Source organism: Engystomops pustulosus, chromosome 1 (assembly GCF_040894005.1).
Source record: "Engystomops pustulosus chromosome 1, aEngPut4.maternal, whole genome shotgun sequence".
NCBI lineage: Eukaryota > Metazoa > Chordata > Amphibia > Anura > Leptodactylidae > Engystomops > Engystomops pustulosus.
The window spans coordinates 201,996,335-202,022,129 of NC_092411.1; the positions used below are offsets into that span (position 1 = coordinate 201,996,335).

At 39.2% G+C, this 25,795-nt stretch overlaps 1 protein-coding gene across 2 annotated transcripts in view; it reads left to right on the plus strand.

The window, feature by feature from the left end:
• The window catches only part of RAP1GDS1 (Rap1 GTPase-GDP dissociation stimulator 1), an 82,414-nt gene that overhangs the window by 44,317 nt on the left and 12,302 nt on the right, over positions 1–25,795 (plus strand). Inside the window, exons 5-10 of one of the 2 annotated variants that reach the window (XM_072118108.1) lie at positions 3,691–3,837; positions 8,967–9,095; positions 11,261–11,386; positions 21,628–21,771; positions 22,891–23,022; positions 24,755–24,889. In XM_072118108.1, coding sequence (XP_071974209.1) covers positions 3,691–3,837; positions 8,967–9,095; positions 11,261–11,386; positions 21,628–21,771; positions 22,891–23,022; positions 24,755–24,889 — 813 coding nt within the window. The remainder of the gene's footprint in view (positions 1–3,690; positions 3,838–8,966; positions 9,096–11,260; positions 11,387–21,627; positions 21,772–22,890; positions 23,023–24,754; positions 24,890–25,795) is intronic. The other variant, XM_072118098.1, reaches the window with a different exon arrangement.

Genomic DNA, 25,795 nt, shown 5'->3' on the forward strand with positions numbered 1-25,795 from the left:
CCTCAGGGGCTGGTATCAATGAAAGCTGTGACAGAGAAGGGAGTATAAATCACAAATTATATTTCTGTGTTGGCACTTTGCGATAAATAAGTAGTTCATTGTTGTAGTTTGGGCACTCGATCTCTAAAAGGTTTGCCATCACTGCTATAGTAGATTGAATCCATTCTAGTACGATACAAGCAGTGAGTTTGTGACAACTTGCACTCCCAAACCAAATTCATTACATGCAATGGTAATAGCAACTGTACATCTAACAGAATTAAAAGGCATATGTAAGATATATATATACGTATCTCGATTCTAGCACCATGATTGATGGGTCCGTTTTTTATAACAGGACAGTACTCAAGTTTTCCTGTGGAACATGCCTAGTAGAGTCTCCCAGAAGCAGGCTCTAATAGGCAGTGACAGATATAATACACTGTACTGGAAGTGTATTCTAAAAGTGATCAAAGATTGCATGTTAATTAAAGGGTTAAAATAAGCACTTTAACAAAATCCTAAATCCTTAAAAAAAAAATGTTTTAATATTATTTCAGCTCCAACATCCATATGATTCACAAGTGTGTGTATGTGGATATAAAAAGCTATTCTACCACTTGTATTTTTGAAGATCCACAGTGGGGATAAAAAGAAGTAACATTTCAATTATTGGTGAGGATTTGGCAAGGATTCCATGAGGATTCTTTCCTGAACCTCATCAAACTTTTGAGTTTTAAAGGATAACTAAAGCTTTGAGATGATTAGTGTAGGGGATAACAGTTAATATAATAATTATAAATTCCCTTAAAGGAAACCTACCATCACAGATCTACCTAATAAGGTGGCAGATTCATCTATTGTAAAGCAGCCCAATCCAGTTTTAGTTATTCCTTTAGTGCCCCTGAACATTAGAAATGTTTTATTATATAAATATGCAAATTATATATGCATATATTAAATTAGCTGTGCACACCCGTCTGAGAAGTTGGAGTTCTGCACATGCGCAGTGGCTTTGGAGCTGAGGGCATACAGCACCTCATCTAAGAAGCCAGAGCTATTGAGCATGTGCGGAAGACAGGAGGGGAGGAGGGATTCAAAGGAGGGATTCAAAGTCGTAGCTTCCGCTCCATGACCCACTAGCCTCGTTAGATAATTTGCATATTTATAAATTATATGATAAAAGATTTCTAATGTTACGGAGGCACTAAAGGATTAGCTGAAAAACAGAGTGGGCTGCTGTAAAATAGATGAGCCTGCCACCAGATCTACCTTATTAGGTAGATCCGTGATAGTAGGTTTCCTTTAAAGGGAACCTGTCACCAGGAGACCCATTTTTAGCAGCCCCCCCAGTCCCCACAGAGCATAGTACATACACTGCCAAAGTGTTTTTGTATAAAAAATAGGTTTTTCAGAAAAAAAGATATGGTGTTTTTTTTTTTTTTTTTTTTAGGGAGTCGTCCACTGGGAGGGGCTGGAAAGGAGCAGTTCCCCCCCCCCACCCTTGGGAAACTGCTACTCCATGTGTCCTCCTTTTCAAATATATGAATAGCTCCCCACACTCGGGATTGACTGTAGAGGAGCAGCGGGTGTTGCTAAGCCAAGTGATGGGCATTTTCATATATTTGAAAAGGTCACTTTGAGAAGCTGTTTCCAAAGGGTGGGGGGGGGGAACTACTCCTTTCCAGCCCCTCCCAGTGGACGCCTGCCTAGTCACACAGCAGATGCTAATGAAAGGTACAATATAACATATCTTTTTTTCTGTAAAACCAATTTTTAATACAAAAACACTTTGGCAGAGTATGTACTATGCTCTGTGGGGACTGGGGGAGTGCTAAAAATGGGACTCCTGGTGACAGGTTTCCTTTAAGTAGAATAGCTTCTCTGTCTTTTATCGGCTTTGCTTACTACAGTGAGCATTGAATCTGAAATTCTTCTGATGTCCTTCCACTTCAGACTGAAAAGGATGAGATCTTTAACTCTTTTCATGCCTAGAGAATATTGTCCTTGATTCGATTCTTTTGAGTGATTAGACTTTAGGAACTATCTATAAAGAGCTTCATTTATCGCTATTTTAGCCATCAGTGGAGTCAGAGGTCGCACTAACTTTTTTTTTGGGAAAGGTAATATTTACTGCTGACAAGGAGTATGACATTTTAAGTAATACAAATAATTAACTCCTAGGGGTATATAATGTTAATAGATGTCTTTTTATAAAATAAAATCATTACAATCATTTTTTTTTTTGCTTAAGGGTGCATTTACACGCTGTCTGGGGGGATGTATACGCGGCCTGTGTGTGGCACCGTTCCGCGCCCTACACCGGGAAAAGATTGTAGAGCATTGTAGAGTTATAAAAATTATGCAAATTAATCAGCTACATCACCGGAGCGCCTTGTCTTTTAATTTATTCACTCTCCCTTCCCCCCCATTCCGATACAAGTCCCGCCCGGTACCCCCTGTCCACAGTGCACAGAGCAGGTGAAGTTATAATAAAAGCCCTCAGGAACCTCATAGAAGAACAAAACTGCTATCTGTAAAGCTGATGGTAGATGTCCTTTAAATATCCAATTTAGACCGTTCTAGTATTCTTACATTATGCAATATATAAAGGGGCAAAACTTTTTTTTTTTTGTCTGCTGAGAAATTTCAACCTACAGAGTGGGCTAGGTTATGGCTGGTGCATCAGAAGCCCCTCTCTCCCCCCAGACCAGGCTAGGGGTGGCACACCAGACCCCAAACTCCCAAGTCTTTTCTTTTATTTTCCTTTTTTAATTTTTCTTTTTGATTTTTAATTACAATTTTTTTGTGATATGTATGTACAGACATGCAGAGAGGATGCACACTGCATCCTCCCTGCATGCCTCTACTGAGTTCTATATTTGGGGGTCTGTGACAAGGGACTGCTGATCAGGCTGTCACACAGACAGTTTGATCCTACTGATGGCTGTGTGTGCTGTAGAAGGTTATGTGACCAAGTAAATGAGCAACGGTCACAGGACCGTCTATAGTAGCTGCCAGAGATGGTGGTGCCCAGGATGAAAAATCCTTTGTGGATAAATCTGCATTGGACTTTTTTTTACAGAGTAAAACTTCCTGTATGAGCATCATAGTTGCTTGTACAGGTGTTAAAGCAATCTCTAAATGGAGTACAGGACAGAAATCGGATATACACAGAAAGAAAGGCAGGGAGAAAAGAAGGACACAGGAAAAAATTTCTTTAAAAAGTTACATTGTAAAGTTTACTATGATCATCTTCACTGTTGATTTAAGAAATTTGGAGAATGTTTAGTTATGCTTTGAAGTATTACCTTGGAGTGGATTATAGGAACGAGAACTAGTAAAAAGTTCAATACTTTTATTTCATACTATAATTTGCTAGTGTGTCAAAAATGGGTAGACTAGAGTGGTAATTCAGTTTGACTGACTTTGGCTTATGCTAGTTGTGTTACATAAAAGTCGGACTTTACAATTCCTTTCTCACACAAGCTTTGTGCATTGATGTTAAGTAGAAATATTATATAGTAACATTAAGTACCTAGATTTGAAGAGCTTTGCTGCATTATGGAACTTTGTAAGATGCCCTTTATGGTATAAGCTCAGGCAGAAGTAACATATGTCCTCCCTTACAATTGTTTGCTATGTAATCTGATTTGGGGTGCTTTTGGAATGCCTATTACTGTTTTAATGTGCCTTTTTGTTTGTTTCCAGATGAGGGCAGGCGAGCAGTTGACCAAGCGGGTGGTGCACAAATTGTAGTTGACCATTTACGGTCAATATGCACATTAACAGATCCAGCAAATGAGAAGCTCATGACTGTCTTTTGTGGCATGCTGATGAACTATAGCAATGAGAATGGTAAACTGACAACTTTATCCACACACCATAAAGGCAGTTCAGTCATTGAGATTGAGAGGAGTAGTAGCTAACCTCAATAAATGTAGCTCACCAATGTATATTAGTGGCCAATGCAAGCGGAAGTCTTGCATCAATTATTTTTCCTAACATGTCCTGATATCATCTCAAATCTGGAGTTGGAAATGTAAGGGAAACTCGAAGTGTTAACTACAAGATAATTCCCTCTACTTTAATTCAAGTCTCAACCTTGCTCTGCCAGATGGATGTGCAGCGAGTCTCAGAAGCAATCTGTTCTGTGCCCTGCTGTTCTGTAGGGAATTTCAGATTGTTATTGCCATTTCTTTTTTTCTTCTAAATTACAGTTATTACATTCCCCTTCTTTTCCCTTTATCCTCCAGGTTGAACAAGTATGCATTAGGTTGATACATTGCCGATATTGACTATGACAACTGCTTTCTTTTTTTTTTAGAAAAAAAATTGTATTTTTGGTATATTATGCTGTATTCTGTTTCTAATGTATATGTGGCTTTATTAGCAGCATGTAATATTTCATTTAGATGCAAATACTATGATCACATTCATTTTGTGAATTCAGCCAGATAACACAAAAGTAAAGTCTATATCAGTCAATGTAGTTAGAATTTGACTTTAACCCTCAGTAAATAGTAAGAGAAAATTAGATTGAGCTTAATGCCAATTTAACGTTACATTGATATTAAAGGGGTTATCTGGGTTTAAGAAGTCACTTAGGGCCGGGCTGGGGTGGGCTATTTAACAATAATAAACGTGTACTTACCTCCTCTGGCGCCGCCGATGTCCCGCGCCATGGCCTGTTTGTTTACAGGGGCACAGAAGCCATGCACAGGGAGCTTCCTTCCAGCCACGTCCATCCATCCCTATCTCATCATTGTAAGCGCTGGGAAATGCTGTGGAATGGGAGCTTCCGGCAAAAGAAGAATTATTCCTAAACTCGGATAACCGCTTTAACCTGTCAGGGCAATTTGGGGCTCTAAACCACCCATAGGTGCTTATGAACTAGTGTTTTATTCAGCTTCATAGTAGCACTGCACAAGGGCCAGCAGAACCAGAGTTGAGTCCAATGCACCTCGGAAACCACGGAACGATACATTACAGGATGATTTAGGACAAATCTGTTAAGACCTGTGGTTATTAGATTGTGTGCCAACCTCCTGATGAGTGACCAATGATCAGAGTGATCTTGGTACAGGGCTACTAACGCACTGGTTGAACTCCAACCTATAATTAAGTTGCAGCATATCCTAGTAATATGTGATAACTTTGAACTTAAAGTTCATAAGTTTGAGCCTAAAGGGGCTGTCCACTTTCAGCAAATAATTGATATGGTTGGTGTAAGGAAAAGTTAGCTAATTTTCAAATATTCGTTTTGTATCATTCCCTCACAGGTTTCCAGATCTCTGCTCAGTGATTATTAAGTGAAGCCATTTTGGCCTAAGGACACATACAGATTGTTTTTCTCTTCCTGGCTTCAGTGATTTGTCACTGATGCCATGCTGAAAAATTCTTTTTAATGGGCTTTTTCACTGTTTTTTTTCCCCACTGATCCAATGTTGTAGGTGAATACCAGGGAGAGAAACCAATCTGTAAGCCACAAAGGATTCAGTGAAAAATCACTGATGTGAAAAAAAGTGCCAGTGAAAATTAGCACTCAGGATGTATGTATAATTAGCTATGGTATAGTAGTGAATAAACCTTAAAGGGAACCTGCCATTCACATGAGCTCACCCAAAAAATCTGTCCATGGTCATTTTGATATCAGACACACAGCTCATTAGTATTGATGTGACATCACATGACCATGGACTGATTTTCTATAAACTGGATGTAAACATTGAAGCCTTCTATAGGATGAGATCTAGAAGACAGTGGGTAATTTATACAGAAAGTACAGGCGGTCCCCTACTTAAGAACACTCGACTTACATACGACTCCTAGTTTCAAACGGACCACTGGATATTGGTAATTTATTCTACTTTAGTCCTAGGCTACAATAAACAGCTGTAACAGTTATCACATGCGTCTGTAATGAAGCTTTAGTGTTAATCCTGATTCTTGTGACAACCAAACATTTTTAAAATCCAATTGTCACAGAGACCAAAAAAGTTCTGGCTGGGATTACAATGATAAAATATACAGTTCTGACTTACATACAAATTCAACTTAAGAACAAACCTACAGACCCTATCTTGTATGTAACCCGGGGACAGCCTGTAGTTTGGAAAAATAAATTACTTTTTATTATATAAAAAATGTAAATTATATGCAAAAAGTGGACATCCCCTTCGCCTTCTGCCCCTTGGACAATAAAATAAAACCTTTTACTCCTTTTTTTTTAGTTCATTGCAGAAAATGCATCATCATGACTTTTCAGAATTTTTTTGATGTATATAGAATTACAGTGGTACTAACATGGACAGCAGGAAAGAATTACCTGATTTCATATCTCATTGTTTTCATTCAGATTTCATGTTTTGCCTATCACATATTTTGCAGAATTTTTATATTAACCCTTTTCTTCCATGGTTGATAATAATGCTTTTGATATACAATTCTCCTTGTATTGAAATGTTTTGGTTTATAATGACTAAAATGGTGCTAACATGTAGCATTTGTGAGTTATTCTACACTTTAACTGCACAGCAACAGTTGTCAGCGTCTTGGCTGTGCTTGTCTAGAGAGAATGTCACATGTTGATCATATATTTTAATCACCTGATCGATGGGACGAATTGTAAATACCTTCTGCCTTCACTCACAGCAGCAGACCAGACATTACATATATTATGCTGCAGTTTTTGGTACCTAGACTACCTGCCGTATATAAGGTTAAGGATGGAAAGAGTTGGCGTTGATTGAAGTGGTAAAAGTGAGTGAAGTAGGCCCTCCCACCTTGTTCAAATCTAACAAAATTAGTGTCAAACATTTGTGCTACATTTGTGCTGGTTTGTGCAGCAGAAATTTTTGTGCCGCTATAGTTTTTAAGATATTAATAAAAGTTTCCTGAGGTCAACCATTCCCCCCCCCCCCCATTACCCAAATTAAACAAGACTGGTGCAAATCAAATCTTGGTTTTTGCTGCTTTTGAAGATATTAATGAAATTGTAAAGGTCAAAAGGTCAGACAGCACCACCACATTAACCGAATCAAAACTGGTGTCAAACGTTTGTGCTAAGTTTATGCCGATTTGTGCTGCTATAATTTTTTAAATATTGTCACTAGGTTTGATTTTTTTTACCGGTGCACCCTAAAGATCTCAACTTATATAAACACCTAAACATACCCTAAAAATAATAGCAGCATAAAAAGTGATCAGAAAGTAACATTTAACTCTACATGATACCAAGGAAAAGTACAGCTTGCCCTGCAAAAAATCAGTTCTAAAACCGCTCTGCAAACAAAAAAAAAAATAAATGTTATGCCCATCAATACATGATGATGCAAAACATGCAAATTTTTCACAAAATATATAGATTCTTCAAAACAAGTTACCCATAAAAAAGCTATATAAAAAAGCTATATAAATGTGATATCGTTGTAATTTCGATAACCCATAGAATAAAGATAATGCATTATTTTTCCGTGAAAAAAAATGCTAAAAACCATAAACAAAAATGCAATGCATCTGTTCGGAATGGCGCCAACAAAAGTTAGGCCCTATTCATGGGATAGGCCTAACTTGCGGATCAGTGGGGTCTCAGTGCTCAGACCCCCCACAGATCACGTAAACATGAGGTCCCACGTACCTCCGTCGGACCCCATCGGACTTTTCGTTTTCGTGATCTGTGAGGGCTCAGCACTGAGACCCTCACTGATCAGCAAGCTAGGCCCTGTCACGTGGCTAGGGCCTTACTTTTGTTTGTGGGAAAACCCCTTTAAACCTGAACATCTAAATATGGGTTTTGGCGATTTTCATAAAAATGAGAAAAATTGCACCCAAAATTCTGAACCTCCTAACAACCTAGAAAAGAGAGAGGATGCATAAAAATCCACGCCAATATAAAGCAGACATTTGGGAAATGTTAGTTATAGAGTTACCTGGGTGCTATGACTATCTGCCGGAAAAGCAGAAAATTTTGAATTGAATGAATCATTTTTCTATTACCTTGAAGTACAATGTGTGAAGAGAAAACATTTTAAAAATCCCCTCGATATGTTAAAGCATTACAAAGGTCTAACCTCCTATAATGACACAGGACAAATTTAAAAAATCAGGCCTGATCCTAAGGTGCTAAAATGGCTTAGACCAAAAGGGGTTAATATCTTAAAAAGTGATAGAAGCATAAACAAAAATTTATGCAGCACAAACGTTTGACCCCAATTTTGTTAGATTTTAACAAGGTGGGAGGGCCAACTTCACTCAGGTGGTAAAATGTTCTCTTTAAATCTAGGGTCCGTAGCACTGCTTTTCTGCAGAAAGGCTTTGACTATGTCCATGTAAGAAAAAAGTGAAGAACAGTCCACAGCACTCTATACAGTTATACCTAAGAGTATTTTAAAGGGATCTTACCAGGTTATTTTGTAATGTACTATACATAGGATAGAGCAATCTGACCTTAAGAACCGGGTGCCAGTTTACATTAATTGATGGAACATCCAACATTGTCACAAATTGCTAAGCAATTCCTTCCATTCCTTGTCTAATAGAGTGCAGCACATTTCCGATGTTCACACAGCATTTAATGGAGTGGCAAGCCACATGCTTGACCCGCTGCTCCATTGGTTAGTGAGAACAGGACCCGTTGTACTGAACAGTGGTGGTTCCAGCAGTAAGATCCCTGGTCAGATTGTAACCCTTATTCTTCTATTAAATTGTTATATGTTACATAGCGTCTTGGTGCTTGACATGAACACGGTTGCCTCATATCACATACTACAGGAGAGGCCATTTAGTTAAACTATTCTACTTAATGGTGTTTGATGTGTTACTCTCAAAAAACATGTTCATGGTATCACATTTTATTGTTGCGATTAGTAGCAAAAGGTACAAAACTAGCAGGAATGTAGCCGTTTTTTTTATGCATTGCATTTTTTTTTGTATTTCAAAAATTTTCAAACAAGTAGGTTTAGCACTGTCTGTCTGTTTTTCTCTAGATACTCTTCAAGCTCAGCTCATAAATATGGGAGTGATTCCTACATTAGTGAAGCTCCTCGGAGTTCATTCTCAGAACACTCCTTTGACAGAAATGTGCCTTGTTGCCTTTGGTAATTTAGCAGAGCTTGGTAAGTAAACTGAGCTTGGACAAAAATGAAAAAATATGTTAAAATGGTCTTTGTTGTTTTGCGCTTTCACACACATGGATTTCTTAAAATGCAAAAACAAAATGCTAACTACTACACATGCTCATTGCGTTAAAATGTATTTTCATTAAATAAGCTGCTGAATCCTTGTGTTTCCACAGTAGTGTATTTTAATATGGGCAGTTTGGGCAGTAGCCGCTCCAGGGGAGCACATGGCCACCCAAACCACCTAACAAATATTATACTGAGAAGGGTCTTTGCCCATGAAATCCTCATACATCTGTTCCTGCTCTCAATTCATATGTGCACAAGAGCTATTTCAGAACCTTAAAAGGGATGAATCCACAATTCCCCAAGAAACTTCATTCTAGTACCATATATTGGCAAATTGTTTGGGATATAATATTCAAACAGCCTAGGGCCCATGGCTGTCTTAATCTGGCCCTGTGTTTCCATTCCTTTCCCAATATATGTATATACTCGAGTATAAGCTGACACGAGTATAAGCCGAGACCCCTAATTTTACCACCAAAAACTGGGAAAACCTATTGACTCGAGTATAAACCGAGGGTGGGAAATGCATTGAAATGCAATGCTGGTTCAGTCTTGTAGACCTATACCCCTGTTGAACCAAGATAATAAGATCCTTGCCAAATACAGCTTGCCCTACTCAATCTATTCATACAATCCGAATTCGATTTGTTCCAGGCCAAACACTCTTCTAAAGGAATTAGAATGGCAGAGGCTGCAAGTCCACAGTAGTATATAGCCAGCCTGTCCCCAGGCTATACAGCGAGCCCAGCACAAAAAAAAAACAACTTATATACTCACCCTCCGGCGGCCCCGATGCGCAGCGCTGCTCCCCCGATGTCAGCGTGACTCCGCTTCTGGCTTCTGCACCCTTCTTCTGTCTTCGGTAACATCCTGCAGTGTGCGGCCGCTGCTGACGTCATACTATGTGCCGGCCGGGAGAAAAACATGGCAGCGCCCTGCATGATTTAACAGAAGAAAGAAGACAGAAGAGGACCCACACAGACATCGAGGGGGGGGGGGGGAGGATGGGCAGGGCTGCTGGAGGGTGAGTATATAAGGTTTTTTTTTTTTTTTAAGTGCTGTATTGACTCGTGTATAAGCCGAGGTGAGGATTTTCAGCACATTTTTTGAGCTGAAAAACTCGACTTATACACAAGTATATACGGTATGTAATTCTGTGGCGCTAAGTATCAAACACATTCTATCAAGTGTCCATTCCATTGACAATTACATTTTCTGCATTTTACTTTAGCCGCTTCCATTTTTATCTATGGCTATGTTCTTGTACAGAATGAACAGACGGACATGCCTTAAAATTTTTGGGAGAATCCAAGCCTTTTCTCTAAACAAAGAAACCTGCTCATGGAAAAACCTAGTTTGATTTGAAAGGAAACCAATCATCTAAGATCTACCTAATAAGGTAGAACCGATGGCTGGTTGCTATATCCTTGATTATCCCCATCTTTTTTTTTTTATTTTTGCAAAAGCTAATATTTAGCAGAAATGTTGAAAATGCTTATCTTAATATGCAAAATATGCAAATTACCGGTGGAGGCTACTGGGGCTACTCCACGCCCCAGTAGCCCCCTACCCATCTTCTCTTCAGCTTGTGTTCATTTGGGAAGCCCGATTTCTGCGCATGTGCAGCAGCTCTGACTTTGGAGACATATAGCATGCTGAAGGCAGGCAAGTAGGAGGGATGGAAACGAGGCTACTGGGATGTGGAGAAGTGGTTGCTCCCACTCCATAGTGCAGCGACTCTACATCCAAAAAAAAAGGAGGATGAAGATAGTCAAGTATATATACTAGGTAGATCAAGATGGTTGGTTTCCTTTAATGGAGGTGCATTTTGGTAATGATTTTATTGGTGGAAATTCTATGACAAAAATCAACGGTGTAAACATACCCTTCATGCATAATTCATGATTCTCCAAATGACAAATTATACAACAATAAACAGGCAGACGGCTCACAGTAAATAAAACGTATTCCTATTCTTGTACAACGGGAGGGGGAACACGGTTCTTCCTGGGAATCTGTTGTTTTGAAATAATTCAAGAAATTTCAAGAACATTTTTTTTTCTTCATTACATTTTTCATTCTACTCTTTTTAGAATCCAGTAAAGAGCAGTTTGCTTCTACAAATGTGGCAGATGAACTTGTTAAACTTTTTAAAAAGCAAACCGAGCATGAAAAGAAGGAAATGATTTTCGAAGTCCTGGCTCCTCTTGCGGAAAATGGTAAGAATAATTGATTCAAACTGATTTCTTCAATGCAGTCACTTTTAAAGTCAAGTGAACCATTTTGTTTTTCCCTTATTCTCGTCTGCGTGTATGTGCGTGCATGCATATATATTATGTTTGTGGATATATAGATACTTATAGAAAGCTTCAAGCAGCACAGTATAAGAGGAGAAAATACATACAGGTGCACGCTAACATCAGACCAGGCAAATAACGAAAGAAAAAGTAAGTTGGCTTATTAGTCTTTTTTTAAGGATAGATAGAGAGTGGATGTATATTAGCAGGTGTTAGGATCACTTCCAGATCTGTTCTGCTATTTAAATTTATAGCTAACTTTAAGGATCAGGAGCGTAGTGAAAAGATATATGTCTTAATTGACAGTGCTGGAGAATTTCTTGTTGCTAAAGTATAAAATGTGTTCTGGCTTTCCAGGCCGTTACACTGTCTCAGGGATTACAGCAGGAAGTGCTCACTGCACAAGATGAGTTTAAAGGACATCTACCACCAGGATGAAGGACTGTATGCAAATGAGCCTGTTAATAAGTGTTAATGGAGCTTGGAGTCTCGCAGGCTCATTTGCATACAGTCTTTCATCCTGGAGGTAGATATCCTTAAAGATTGCTATATACAATTGTTTTGTGCCCAAGCATAATAAGATTGGACACTTGCTATTTTAGCCCTAATATCTCATTCCCTCTTTCCCCTGTTTGTATTTTGTAATTTTTTGGTGATTTGGTCATCACTTTTGAATTTGTTTTGAAAATGTTAATGCACAAACATTTTATATACTGTGTGTAATATATACACACACAGACACATAGCCACAGTCACGGTGCCTGGATGTAATGTGTAAGGGTCTTATGCTTGATTATGATGGTAGGTTTCCTTTAAAACTATGTAATTTCCATTTTGTATTACTATGTAAGAGGCCCCTTTCACTCTGCTGTTATGGGGCCACTCTCCAGTGCAAGTATGAAGCACAGGCTAGCATACAGCTGTTTAACATCCAATTAAACAATGATTGTTTAAAAAAAAAAAAAAAGGAATATATACATTAGGCATCAACTGAATCAGATATAGGTACTCCAAATGGACACCAACAAGAGGTACAGCTTGTCTAAAAATAAAAAAAAAATTTTAGAACCCAAAATAAGAGAGGCGGCTGTAAGAGGGTTAAACAGCCGGGATCGCGATAGTCGCGATCCTGGCTGTTACTGCGGGATCCAGGCTACCGTGTACCGCCAGGATCCCGCGATACGCCGGGTGATCGCCGAGACGTGATACTACGTCAAGGTGCAGGAACGACCTGCATCCTATGACGTAGTATCACGTCAAGGTGCAGAAAGGGGTTTAAAAAGACTTACTGATGTCCTCGTGTTCCAGTTATCGAGGTGGGGTGCTGCAGTATACAGTCTGTATACCTCACCTCCTCACTGATGCTGACACTGCTAACCCAGACCCCCCTCATGAATGAGAGAGAGATGTGACTCTGAAAACAATTCTTATTTTTATTTGTCTTCACATAGCTGGATCTATCTTAGCCCCCGCCTTTCTGAGGGAGTGGTTAACGATGTAGCAGTGCAGCCACTGTCTGTGTCTCTCTCTTTCAATGTTCCATCAAGGGATTATGTACAACTTCCTACTGCCCCTGAAAATTAAGGGATCTGTATATGTCTGTAGTTGAATATTGACAGAGGGTCCCTAAGTATTAGTTCCATAATGTTCTGCTGCAGTGAGAACTGTCAATCAGGAACAAGGAGGCAGGTGCAGTGAACACTGCAAATGCAGGACCCCATTACTATCATTGGACTCACATCAGGTGAGGTGCATTTAAAGGGAACCTGTCACCAGGAGACCCATTTTTAGCACTCCCCCAGTCCCCACAGAGCATAAAAAATACACTGCCAAAGTGTTTTTGTATAAAAAATTGGTTTTACAGAAAAAAAAGATACGTTATATTGTACCTTTCATTAGCACCCGTTGTGTGACTAGGCAGGTGCCTTTTGGGAGGAGCTGGAAAGGAGCAGTTCCCCCCCCCCACCCTTGGGAAACATGTGACCTTTTCAAATATATGAATAACTCCCCTCACTCGGGATTGGCTGTAGAGGAGCAGGGGGCGTCGCTAAGCCCAGTGATGGGTGTTTTCATATATCTGAAAAGGTCACATGGAGAAACTGTTCCCCAAGGGTGGGGGGGAACTGCTCCTTTCCAGCTCCTCCCAAAAGGCAACTGCCTAGGCACACAGCACGTGCTAATGAAAGGTACAATATAACTTATCTTTTTTTCTGTGAAACCAATTTTTAATACAAAAACACTTTGGCAGTGTATGTACTATGCTCTGTGGGAACTGGGGGACTGCTAAAAATGGGTCTCCTGGTGACAGGTTCCCTTTAAGTTTACAAATAGATTTTTTAACATTGCAGCCATGGAAAGGAACCATTTGGGGATAAGGGCATTGCTTTTTAACCCCTACGCGCACCAGGACGTTATAGTACATCCCTGCGGGAATATACTTCTCGCACCGAGACCAGGCACCAGAAACAGCGGGTGTCAGCTGTATATTATAGCTGACACCGCGCTCTAACACCCCAAGCATGACCGCCGTGGGTAAGGGTGTTCAACCTATGGATTGGATCCCCCATGCCACTTACGGGGGATGCAATCCACTTATGGGCAGCCATCACTTTCCCATAAAAACACTTAATAAGGTATAAAAAACACAAATAAACAAAAAAAACACATATTTGGTATTGCTGTGTCCATAACAATCTGTATAATAAACATAATCGATACTAGACCTGCAAAGTAAACACCGAAAAACCACCCGCAAATAACGTCCCGAAATAAAGACCATTTTTAATTAATACCCTTTAAAAAATGCACTAGAAAGTGATAAAAAAAAAAGTTACGCCCTCTAAAATAAGACCACTAAAAAGAACAATCCTTCTTGCAAAAACTAAGCCCTTAACCAGATTTGTTAGCCGAAAAACAATTAGGTTATGCATATGAAAGTCAGTGATGCTAAAATTAACATTTTCGCCAAATTACTTTTTATTCAGTAAAAATGGGAAAAAACGAAAAAAATCTATATAAATGAAGTATTTTCGTAATCGTGGTGACCCATAGAATAAAAATAGTATACTATTTTTATGGTATTGTAAACGGACCAAAAAAATCTTCCTAAAAATTGATAATTTTCATTTCCTCCACCAACCAAGTGTTAATAAAATCTCACCAATTCGCTATAGATGCCCCAAAATTATGGACCAGATAAGTGCATCTCATTTGGAAAAAAAATTAGCCCCTATAGGTCCACATTAAAAAAAAAAAAAAAAAAATTATAGCCTGTACAATGTGACAATAGAAATCTGCTCTGGGTGGCGCCTCCTTCCATTCTATGCCTGGCCGTGCTCCCATACAGAAGTTACCACCACATATGGGGTATCAGTGTACTTGGGTAATTGGGGATCAAACTTTGTGGAGCCTTTTTTCATTAAATCCATTGCAAATGTTTATTTTTCACCCAAAATGAATGAATTGTTAAAAAATATTGCAATTTGTAGACCACACCTCCATTTTGTTTTAACCCCTATAAAACACCTAAAGTGTGAACAAACTTCTTAAAAGTGGTTTGTCATACGTTGAGGGGTATAGTTTCCATAATGGGGTAATTTACGAGTCTCGCTATTATTTAGGCCTCCCACAGTCAATTAAAAGTTGAGCAGGTCCATCTAAGTACGGGTTTTGGTGATTTTCCCAAATAAGTGAAAAATGGCACCCAAATTCTGAGCCTCATAACATTCTAGTAAAATATGTGGAGTCTTTATAAACCAAGCCAACATAAAGCAGACATTTGGGAAATGTAAGCTATGTTGTGAAATATGAATGCTTACAAGGTTACCTTTTCATTGTATGTATTGTGTGCTACCTGTCCTAAGCTGCTTAATTGCTTGTAACACATGATAAACAAGCCACTACCGACTGTTTTGTGATGTGTCTGAAAAGCCAAAATGACCTTTCTGTAAGAAGCGAGTGTTGTGCTCCCGCTGACATCTCTCCAATGGTGACCCTTTCTTACACAGGCTTTTTCAATAGCACAACTTCAATTTGGTGCCCAAAAGAAACATTGATGTGTTATGCGCTGTAAATCCTCCATTATGCAGTACCTATTAGCATGACTACTTTATTCTGGACGTGTCATTATCTCATTGTCATTCACACTGATCAGATATAAAGATCCCTCTTTGTTACCAAAACAATTCTGATCTGTTGAGGTATGTATGGGCTGCATAGAGCTGCCAACCGGGCCGCCATGAAAAGTGTTTTTTCAAGCACATAGCAAATGCTGGTGAAGACTGAATTGTGGGAAAGTTTTTCTGCCATTTTGCTGTTGGACAAGGATCAACATGGGCATCTGAGAGAGATTTATCATAAGAGAAGCATTTTTTTTGACATTGCAGATTAGCTGTATATTAATAGAGCTTGATGCAATACCACACACTACCCATGGCGAGGTGTGGAGCTGATTTTCAAAATAAACAGCCATGTTTTCTGACCCCCAGTTTAAGTTTATCACTTGTTCCATGAAATGTTACTCCCATTTCAATACCACCATTTTCAAGTCACTTTTGATAAAAGTGATAAAAAGCAGTTTGTCACCATATGAATGCCCACTTGTCTTTTCAGTAGCTGTTATAAGAATTTTAAATGCTTCACCAAATTAGTTGCAGAATTTTCTGTTCTGACACATTTCCTAGTTAGCACTTACTTTTCAGGCAATTTTAACTGAAGTCCAGCCTTTGCCCCCTTTGTGGGCCCCAGTTTTCCTTTCCTTTTGGTGGGTCCTGACCACTGACAATTGTGTTTCCGTGGGTTTTCCTCTGAGTCCTCCGGTTTCCTCCCACACTCCAAAATATATTGGTAGGTTGGAGTAGATTGTAAGCCCCATGGGGACAGGGGCTGATCTGGCAAGCTCTGTGCAGTGCTGCGTAATCTGTGTGCGCTATATAAATAAAGGAATTAATAATAATAATATCTCCCACTGTGACCGTTTCTTACACACTTGCTGTTAACACATCACTGTTTCTTTTGAGTATTAAATTGAACTTGTGCTGTTGTGTTATGTGCTGTGAATCCTTCATTATGCAGTGCCTATTATCTCATGGTCTCATTTTAATTCACACTGATCAAATCTAAAGTTTACCTCGGGATCACTTAGAAAAAGAGACTTTTAATTAGCTGGCCGGAGTGCAGGAACTGTCCAGTGAATTCACACCTCCTCTCCCATGCTGGGAGGTGCAGTGGCGTGCATAATTAGCAGCCCAGAGCGTTGGACAGTCTTTTTTTTCTAGGTGATTCTGGCTTATCAACACTAGCAGAGGACAGCATCGGGATCAACATCTAGAGGAGCAGGGGTGAGTTTTCAAGGTTTTTTTTAAAAACTTTTTCGAAGTGGTAGATTTCCTTTATGCAGTCGTTGATTACAATAAAATGTGGTTTGTGCCAATGTCTGTTACAATGGTCTAAAACCATAAGCTGCAACCATAACCTTCTGCAAGCGCTCAGATGTGGCTATAACTCTTGTTGCTCCAGTCTTCCATGGCCAACATAGTCTGGGAAGAGGTAGCTGTCCCAGAAAAATGGGGTATGGAGACATAAGCCAGCACCAGTATAACATCAACATTCTAACTATATTGAAACAAAAAAAAAATGGCATGATACAGCCATACAATTCATGTTTCTTCAAACCTGTGTATGCAAAACTGTAACCATGGTTACTGAAAGTTAAATACTTTTCTTATTCTTCATTATTGCGGAATGCCTGAACACTTCTCCTGTAGCTTGTCGTTCTGTTTCTATTGAGTCACTCTTACAGAAATGTCTAGGAACAGCAGCGACACAAAGCAGAGCTACATTATTTATGCAGAAAATAAAAAGGATGATACATTATAAGCTTCGTCTCTTTCTGTTATTACCCAAATTGAACAGATCACAGCCATTATACAAAGATGAGACTCACATTGCTCATTGGCCATAGAAAAATGCTCCAGCATGGATGGAGATATAGTGGAGGCACGGTCTCCTGTAGTCCTATAGACTTTTGACACTGTATATTCTAAATTATTGCTTCATTCAAACATCTAGCCTATATGTCTTCAAATAATTTTAAAGCAATATTTTAGATGTCTGCTGCCCACTCTAACTTTTAATGATTTATGCTTTGGGTGATTGTTGGGGGCTTGACATCAGGTACCCCATGAGTTTTCCTGTATGGACAGTGCTTGAAACAAAGCACTTGATCTACAATGTAGCATCCATCCAGCCTGGACAACTACTACACTGCTCATAGAGCCATAAGCAGACAGCGCCATCTGTAGTTTAGTGTCAGTTGAGTCAGAGGAAGGTTGGACATTTTTTTCTAGATTTAAAAAGTATTTAAAGCACAACTGTAAAGTAGAAAACATTTTTGTCGTCCAATTACAAACATGCTGTTCTGATTCATATGCATGTCCTGAGTGCTTGAATTCCGTGCCATCAGCTGATGTCACAGCCAGGAAGTGCCGCCCACTTCAGGAAAAGAAGAGAGGATTTTACAGATAGGGCTAATAGATATATGAGGCTATCTCAGGCTAGGTAGCAGCCAGCAGCATGTATTTGAGCTGCATCTGCTTCAGAGAGATAAGACGCCTACCATGCCTAGAATATATTTCCATTGATTATTCGGCTTTCTTTAACCCTTTAGCTGTCAGTTATGTACTGGACAGAGAGTTGATTTTCACCAACTGCTTAAAGGGGTTGAGTACTCTTTTACATAAATTGCCCAGGTGTCTCTACTGCCTTGTGGATAATCCTTGAATGTGCATCAAGTGATTCATCAATCCTGCTACTTACTTTTGTGCTGTGTACAGACTCCCCATGCTTCTTTGTTTACATGTCTGAACTCTGCTGAATAGGAGAAGCTGCAGCAGGAGAGTATGACTCCCCCTGCTCCCTCTTTCTGTTTCTGTCAGTGAAGACAGACTGTGAAAAGAGAGACACAGTGGGTGACGCCATTAGGTCTGCCTAGAGCAGTAAGCGAGAGGAGGTTGTGTGTATTTGCAGATGGCAGAATGCTGAGAACAGTTAAATGCTGAAGTAGGCAAAGACATGGGTACATATACATGCTGAGATTTGTCTAATGGAACAGACTTATAAATTGGCCAACCCCTTTAATTAAGGATGATAGACACAAGGGAAAGAAGGACCCAAGAGCAAATTTTTGTAATAAAGCATATTTAAAAGTTTTCTGATATCATCTGCATTATTGATTTATGCAGTTTTGTCAAACTTGTCAAAAGTCCTTTTATACTGACCTTTTTAAAGACAGGTTTTTCTTTTCTTCTATAGACCTATTGTGGTTTAGGTTCCCAGACCTGGCTGTAAAGTTTAGTTACGCTTTAAATATGGCATATTAAACAGCTAGATCAGCATTGTTCCCTAAAGATCTAGTTAGCCAGGCCCCTCTTTTCCAGTGTCTCAACCATCACAATATACTGTGGCAATGTGTTCTATACACTCACCACACTTCTAGTAATGAATTCCTGTCTTTGAAGATGATGAAGCCCTCCTCTAGGCATGGAGCATTGTTGGCCATGGTTGTCAAAGGCCTATGTATAAGAAGATGATTAGAAAGATCTCTGTACTGTCCATCCAAGTATTTGTACATCCGAACACCAAAAAGGTCTTTTATCCAAAATGAATAACCCCAAGTTTGATAGCCTGTCTTTGTATATCATTTTGTTTGCATTGAAATTTGTTAAATAAATTTGCTTAGGATTGCATCTGAATAATGTCAATCGGAATAAATAACGTCCTTTCTGTGGGGGATAATCTGAAATTCCTAAGGCGTGCTTGGCATCAGAGAGGAGAATTGTGTGCATGTCAGCTGTTCTGTGTTGGAAAAGCTTTGCCATTTAATATGCACTTAAAGCAACATCTGTTACACAAAATAATCATCCTGACAAGTGACTGCCTCTGGAAGCTTGATGTTTATTTAAGGCACTGTGTGGGTGTTGCATTGAAATGCATATTGGTAATCTACATAATATTACCATTTGATGCTCTCTTGTATGCAAAGATCTGGCATGGACTATCACAATTATTAAATGAAATTACTTAGTGTGAAGAAGTCACACAGCCAAAAAGGAGTACACCTTAAATGTACCCAAACTCTAGTGTGTAATGTCACATAGAAGCAGCTTTTATGTTGGCCCACAACAATCCTACTTTCCACTTACTAGCAGATGACTTCCATTTAACCTATAGATTGCAACATACATGTTATCCAGATGCTTCTGACCAATTACTTATAGCACCGACCAAAAAAAGAAACCTCAAAGAGGGGGGTCATCACCCAAATGCAGCTCAAGGCCACAACTATACACCGAAAGAAGGCGAGAGTACAACAACCATGTAATCAAGAGCTATCAATATTTTATTAAAGCATGATAATAGTACAAGAACATAAATGTAAATATAAATATAGAAATGACAAAAACACTTATCATAAGGAGAGACCGTGAAACAAATCACACTTACAATGACTGGCTAAAAATGAGTAGCTATAGAAGCTACCACAGCGTGAATGTGTAACTGGCAAGAGACTGAGGCCAAAAACTATGAAGACAATACCAGTTATAACATGTCTTCATAAGTAATGTATAAAAGTGAATGGATAGCAATGGCCAAAGTAAAACATAGGAAAAATGAAATGCAACACTACCAGCATCTATGACACCAATGCATAATCCAGAAATAACCAACAGGAACTAAATAATGGTCTAATAGGCTGGGAACAGAGAAGAGGGAAGAGTCTCATGATAAGAGAGTACACCCCAATAATCAAACATAATATTCAAACCTATGTATACCTCGCGTCCTCTTGCCAAAAGGAACACAGACACGCCGCGGTCCAAGAACCTCGACGTACGTTTCACCCTGCGGCTTCGTCAATTACTTATAGCAGTGGTGGCGAACCTATGGCACTGGTGCCAGAGGCGGCACTCGGAGCCCTCTCTGTGGGCACCTAGGCCATCACCCCAGAAGGAAGTTCACCAGACAGGACTCAAAGAATCTTCCTATAGAATCTTCCTACAATGATAGATGAATTTGCCCTCCTCCTTTTAAATGCATTGGTGTCTTTAGGAGGCTGAACAATTAAAAGTTGTCAAAGAACGAGGAGAAATACATTACTGCTTAATTTGCTGCCCTGGCACTTTGCAATAAATAAGTGGCTTTTGGTTGAAGTTTGGGCACTCAGGCTCTAAAAGGTTTGCCATCACTGACTTATAGCATCCTTCATGATTTGGGTCTTATTTTAAATTTTGTATAATGAAAAGTATTTCCATTTTCCAATAAACTTTTTGTATCAATTTGTCACATTTTATTAGATCTCTGCTTGCTTTCATTTTGTAGGACGCATCATTGTGGATAGAAATCTGTCCCTTGTCATGTGATGTCACACAAGTGCATGGCTCGTTATATCACAGAGCGTAATCAGAGCTGAGTGTTATAACGAGCCATGCACCTGTGTGACATCACATGACCACGGACATAACTTTATCCACAGGATGTAAATAATGAAGCTTCCCATCGAATTACAGCAAGAAGAGATCTAGGAAACGGTGAAATATGGATTAGGAAATTATATTGGAATCCTGTACAACTTTTCATAAAAGAAGCATAATTTGGATGTATTTTTACAGGGTATATTTTGTAATTCCACCATATAATTCCACATGGAGGTAAAGACACACTGTTAACCTTCATCAGACTTGGTAACGCTATGGACTTGTTTAGTGTTCCAACTAAAGCTCTCACTGGCATACAGTTGTATCACAAATATGATATGAACATAGCCTTATGTGTGTGACCAATGAAAATTTGGTATAATTAACTTTTCATGGATATAGCAATAACAACATGCAACACTAAAAATCTTTTGCCATGAAAATGATCAGAATAGTCTATGTACCTCCCTCTTTTTCTCTACTTTCTGACTACCTGTAGCTTTTCTAGAAGAAATTTTTAAGAATGTAGAATTTTACCCATAGGCCATTATAACTTAAAGAGACTGAGAGCAATGACTCCTTGGGGTCGCACCTTATAAATTGTATTCAAATGAGTATTGGTTGTAATGATGTTTATGTCTCGGTTCGCGATTACTATGATTTAGTAATGCATGGTTTTATGTTTTGTAGATGCCATAAAACTTCAGCTAGTGGAGGCCGGTCTGGTTGAATGCTTACTTGATATAGTCCATCAAACTGTGAGCAGTGACAAGGATGATGACATTGCCGAGCTAAAAACTGCCTCTGATCTCATGGTCCTTCTGCTTTTAGGAGGTAAGTAGTGTGTGGGTATATGTTGATGTAGGTGAACAGCCACATCATGTATCTTTCTGTGAGTTTGTGGATGTAGCTTCCACACCCCTGTATGAGCCGACTGTCCACTCTGTAAATCATAGAGAAGTTGCTATTCCTGCCAGAGTTTGTGGCAATGGCAGTTGTTTCTATTGTCAAAGGCACCTGCACAGACGTCAACCAAGACACATGGGCTACAAGCAGCCCGATAAAAGCATACTTGTGCATGTAACCTAGCCTGAGTTCCTCCATACTACAACTTCTCTGGTGCCCTTAACAAGGGGGGCTATATGAGACATACTGTAACGGATCATCAGAAAGATAGCAATATGCTGCAATACAACTGTACAAATGTAATGCCTTATATAGTAGGAACAATAAGACCACCTACTGTTAAAAATGTGAAAAATTAAAAATCATAAACCTGTTAGGTATTGTCACACCCAAAAAGTCCTGATCTATTTAAATCTAAAAACGGTTATTCCCAGTAGGGAAATCCGTAATGAAGAATAGCAGCCAAATGTTTGAATCGCCATTTTGCAACACATACAAAATGTAATAAAAAGTGATCAAAGGGTCGTACAGGTCTCAAGATTGTAGGGCGTGGGATTTAAATACAGCCACTAGGGATTATAATTTGTTACGCAGAAAACAAGCCCTTGTGCAGCTCTGTACACTGCAAAAAAGAAAAAGGACACCGGCTTGAAGGGGTTAAAGCACAATACTACATGCAAAGACATGAATGCCTTGCGCCTACTGAGCCACCGTTTGCAGTACTATTCAATGAATGCTAGTTCACACAATGGGAATTGACCCATATTTTCCAATACCAGGTCAAAAATCACTGTTGAGCTTTTCAACACAGATTTTGACCTACATGCCTTATATTCAGAGCATGTTCCTGCGTGGAATATGGGTTTTCTTGCTTCTTCTTTTTTTTTTTTTTTCCCTAAAAAATGCAGACTAACCTTGACTAAGTGAATAGGTGACTTCATTGTAATTTTTTCTTTTCTGACTTTGATCTTATTATTTTGGTGATATTGTTTTGTGAAGGCTTGTGAATGACACTTTGTATTAAAAGATGTTTTTCTTTATAATCAGACGAGTCCATGCAGAAGCTGTTTGAAGGTGGAAAAGGCAGTGTCTTCCAGAGGGTTTTGTCCTGGCTTCCATCACACAATCATCAGCTACAGTTAGCTGGTGCCCTGGCAATAGCCAATTTTGCCAGAAATGGTAAATAACTTTTGTTTTTTTATGTTTTAACCTAAAGGGGTTGTAAGCAAATATTTACATATTGTTTAGCATATTTACACAACACAACAAAACGGACTGTCAAATAACATGAATCTGATACAAACTGCAACATGTGAAATAAATTTTTCTCCTAGAGGTACTTTTCCACTATTGACATTTATTCCCTATCCACAAGATAGAGAATATTTGTCTGATTTTAGGTGCTCAACTGCAGCCCTCACAGGTATGGGGAAGCAGCCCATGTGATTAGAGAGAAGATGCACCTTCTTGAACATTGCTCCATTTTATTTTAAGGGACTTTCAGAATTGTCAGCCAGTCCTAAAGAATATAATATAATGGTGGGAAATGTGTGCATCTCCTCTCCATTTACATGGGGAAGTCCTTGTGAATCCTGCAAGTCTCAGTAGTGTATCCCTCAGTCATTATCTTTGAACCGTACCCCTTGAGAAGGCACAGTGTATTGACTGGATCATCAATTTTGCCCTTTTGGGGCAGACTAATGCCCTAATTTTATAACTTAACTGTTAACCAGGATTCATCCATTTTTATATTATCTTCAGCTCACTAGACCCTAAAATTCTGCGTGACCAAGACCAGACCTTTTATATAGGAGATCAGTGGTGTTAGTGAAGAAAACAAAAACTTTTCGGGTACATTAGTTAGGACTAGGACTGTAGGACTGGAGCGGTCGTAAGTGCTTTTGGTAGAAGTCCCGTTTTATGTGCAATAAAGAGATATCAGTTTTTTAACTGAAGAATTTGATATATTTGAACAAGTAAAAAAAAATGGGGCTCAAGGATTTATTAAGAGACCGCTGTGTTTGGTTCAGGTAATGCAGTCTCTGCGATTGTATTACTTTTTTTGGATTGTGAGGCCCCACAGGTGTAATGAGTTTGGCTCAGCCAAGCCATCGCCATAAAATAGTCGATGTTACCCAGACTTCACATGGCTTATTTATTAGTTAATAAGAGTAAGTCATAATCTATACCATAGTGCAAAATATTTTGTATTAAACCATTATTCCACTTTGGAGATTTACCAAGCAAAATGCTTCAAAATACGGACTCAATTTGTGTAGTTTCCCCGTACCAGATTTACTATGAGAAACTTTTGAAAAGTCTAGTGAGGTACAACACAAAGTGGGGGTTTAATTGATACAAATGGAATGTGGCCTAAAACTCTCCATAATTTCAAGGTTTGTTGAAAAATAGTAGTTTAAAGGGGTTATACGAGAGGAAAAAAACCCATTGGTGGCTGGGAGGGGGCAGGATAAAAAAAAGAAACATATACCTCACTCAAGCGCTGCAATCTCTACGATCCCGCATGGCGCACAAACCGGAGAGATTGCAGCACTGTAGGCCAGGAGGTAAGTACATGTTTATTTATTTATTTTTTTTAAACGGCCCATACCGTCCACCAATTGTTTTTTTTTTATACCCTCGGATAACCCCTTTAAAGTGAGTCAATTAAGAATCAAATAATTGCACCCTAAGTGACATATTTCTCTTCCTCAGTTAGTGGTGTTGTATAGGGAGCACTGATATGTTTGACACATCTTCTTCCTGCCGTGCTTATTCTATGCTGTCTGAATAAAACAATGATATTTAATGTAATTGTATGCACTGTACCATAACATCACATTGCTAAACCTAATTAAACTAATCCTATACATGTTCCTTACAAGGGTTTACAGTCATTTGTTTAATTTAGATGGAAACTGTATTCATATGGTGGACAATGGCATTGTGCAGAAGCTCATCGATCTTCTAGACAGACATGTGGAAGAGGGCAATGTAACAGTACAACATGCTGCTCTCAGCGCTCTGAGGAACCTGGCAATCCCTGGTAAGTAATCCTCCTTCACAAACCCATTGGGGCAGATTGTGGAGTATAAAAGCCTCACATAGCAGAGAAAAAGAGCTTTTTTTGGAAAAAAAATGTATATTTATTTACAGTAATATCCACTATTCAAAGTATATTATATATATCCATTAAGGCCAGCTAGTGCACAATCTGGTTATCCTCATTATTATATTGAAATTGATGGGAAGAATGCAAGAGCTAGCCCGTGACCACCTACACCAGGGGTGTCAAACTCATTTTCACCGAGGGCCACATCAGCCTTATGGTTGCCTTAAAAGGGCCAAAGGGTCATTTTAGTACTGTAAAAATGTAGATACTTCTCAACAGTTGGGTGAGCCATTTAGTAGTTACAGTAATACAGTAATATCACCACAATGAGCCCTTTCAAAGCAATCAGAAAGGTGAACATATTGTTAAAAAATCTGAAAAATCATCAAATTACGAGCACAGCAATTCAGCTATATTAAAATTATGGTTTTAGACTTGCCTATTTTGTTTTCTAGCCATTTCTCACAGGGGTAGCCCAGTAGCCATCTCTCACAGGGGTAGCCCAGGTAGCCATCTCTCACAGGTGTAGCCCAGGTAGCCATCTCTCACAGGTGTAGCCCAGGTAGGCATCTCTCACAGGTGTAGCCCAGCAGTCATCTCTCAAAGGTGTAGCCCAGCAGACTTTTCTCACAGGGGTAGCCCAGCAGTCTTTTCTCAAAGGGGTAGCCCAGCAGTCTTTTCTCACAGGGGTAGCCCAGGTAGCCATATTTCACAGGGGTAGCCCAGCAGTCATTTCTCACAGGTGTAGCCCAGCAGTCATTTCTCACAGGGGTAGCCAAGGTAGCCATCTCTCACAGGTGTAGCCCAGCAGTCATCTCTCAAAGGTGTAGCCCAGCAGTC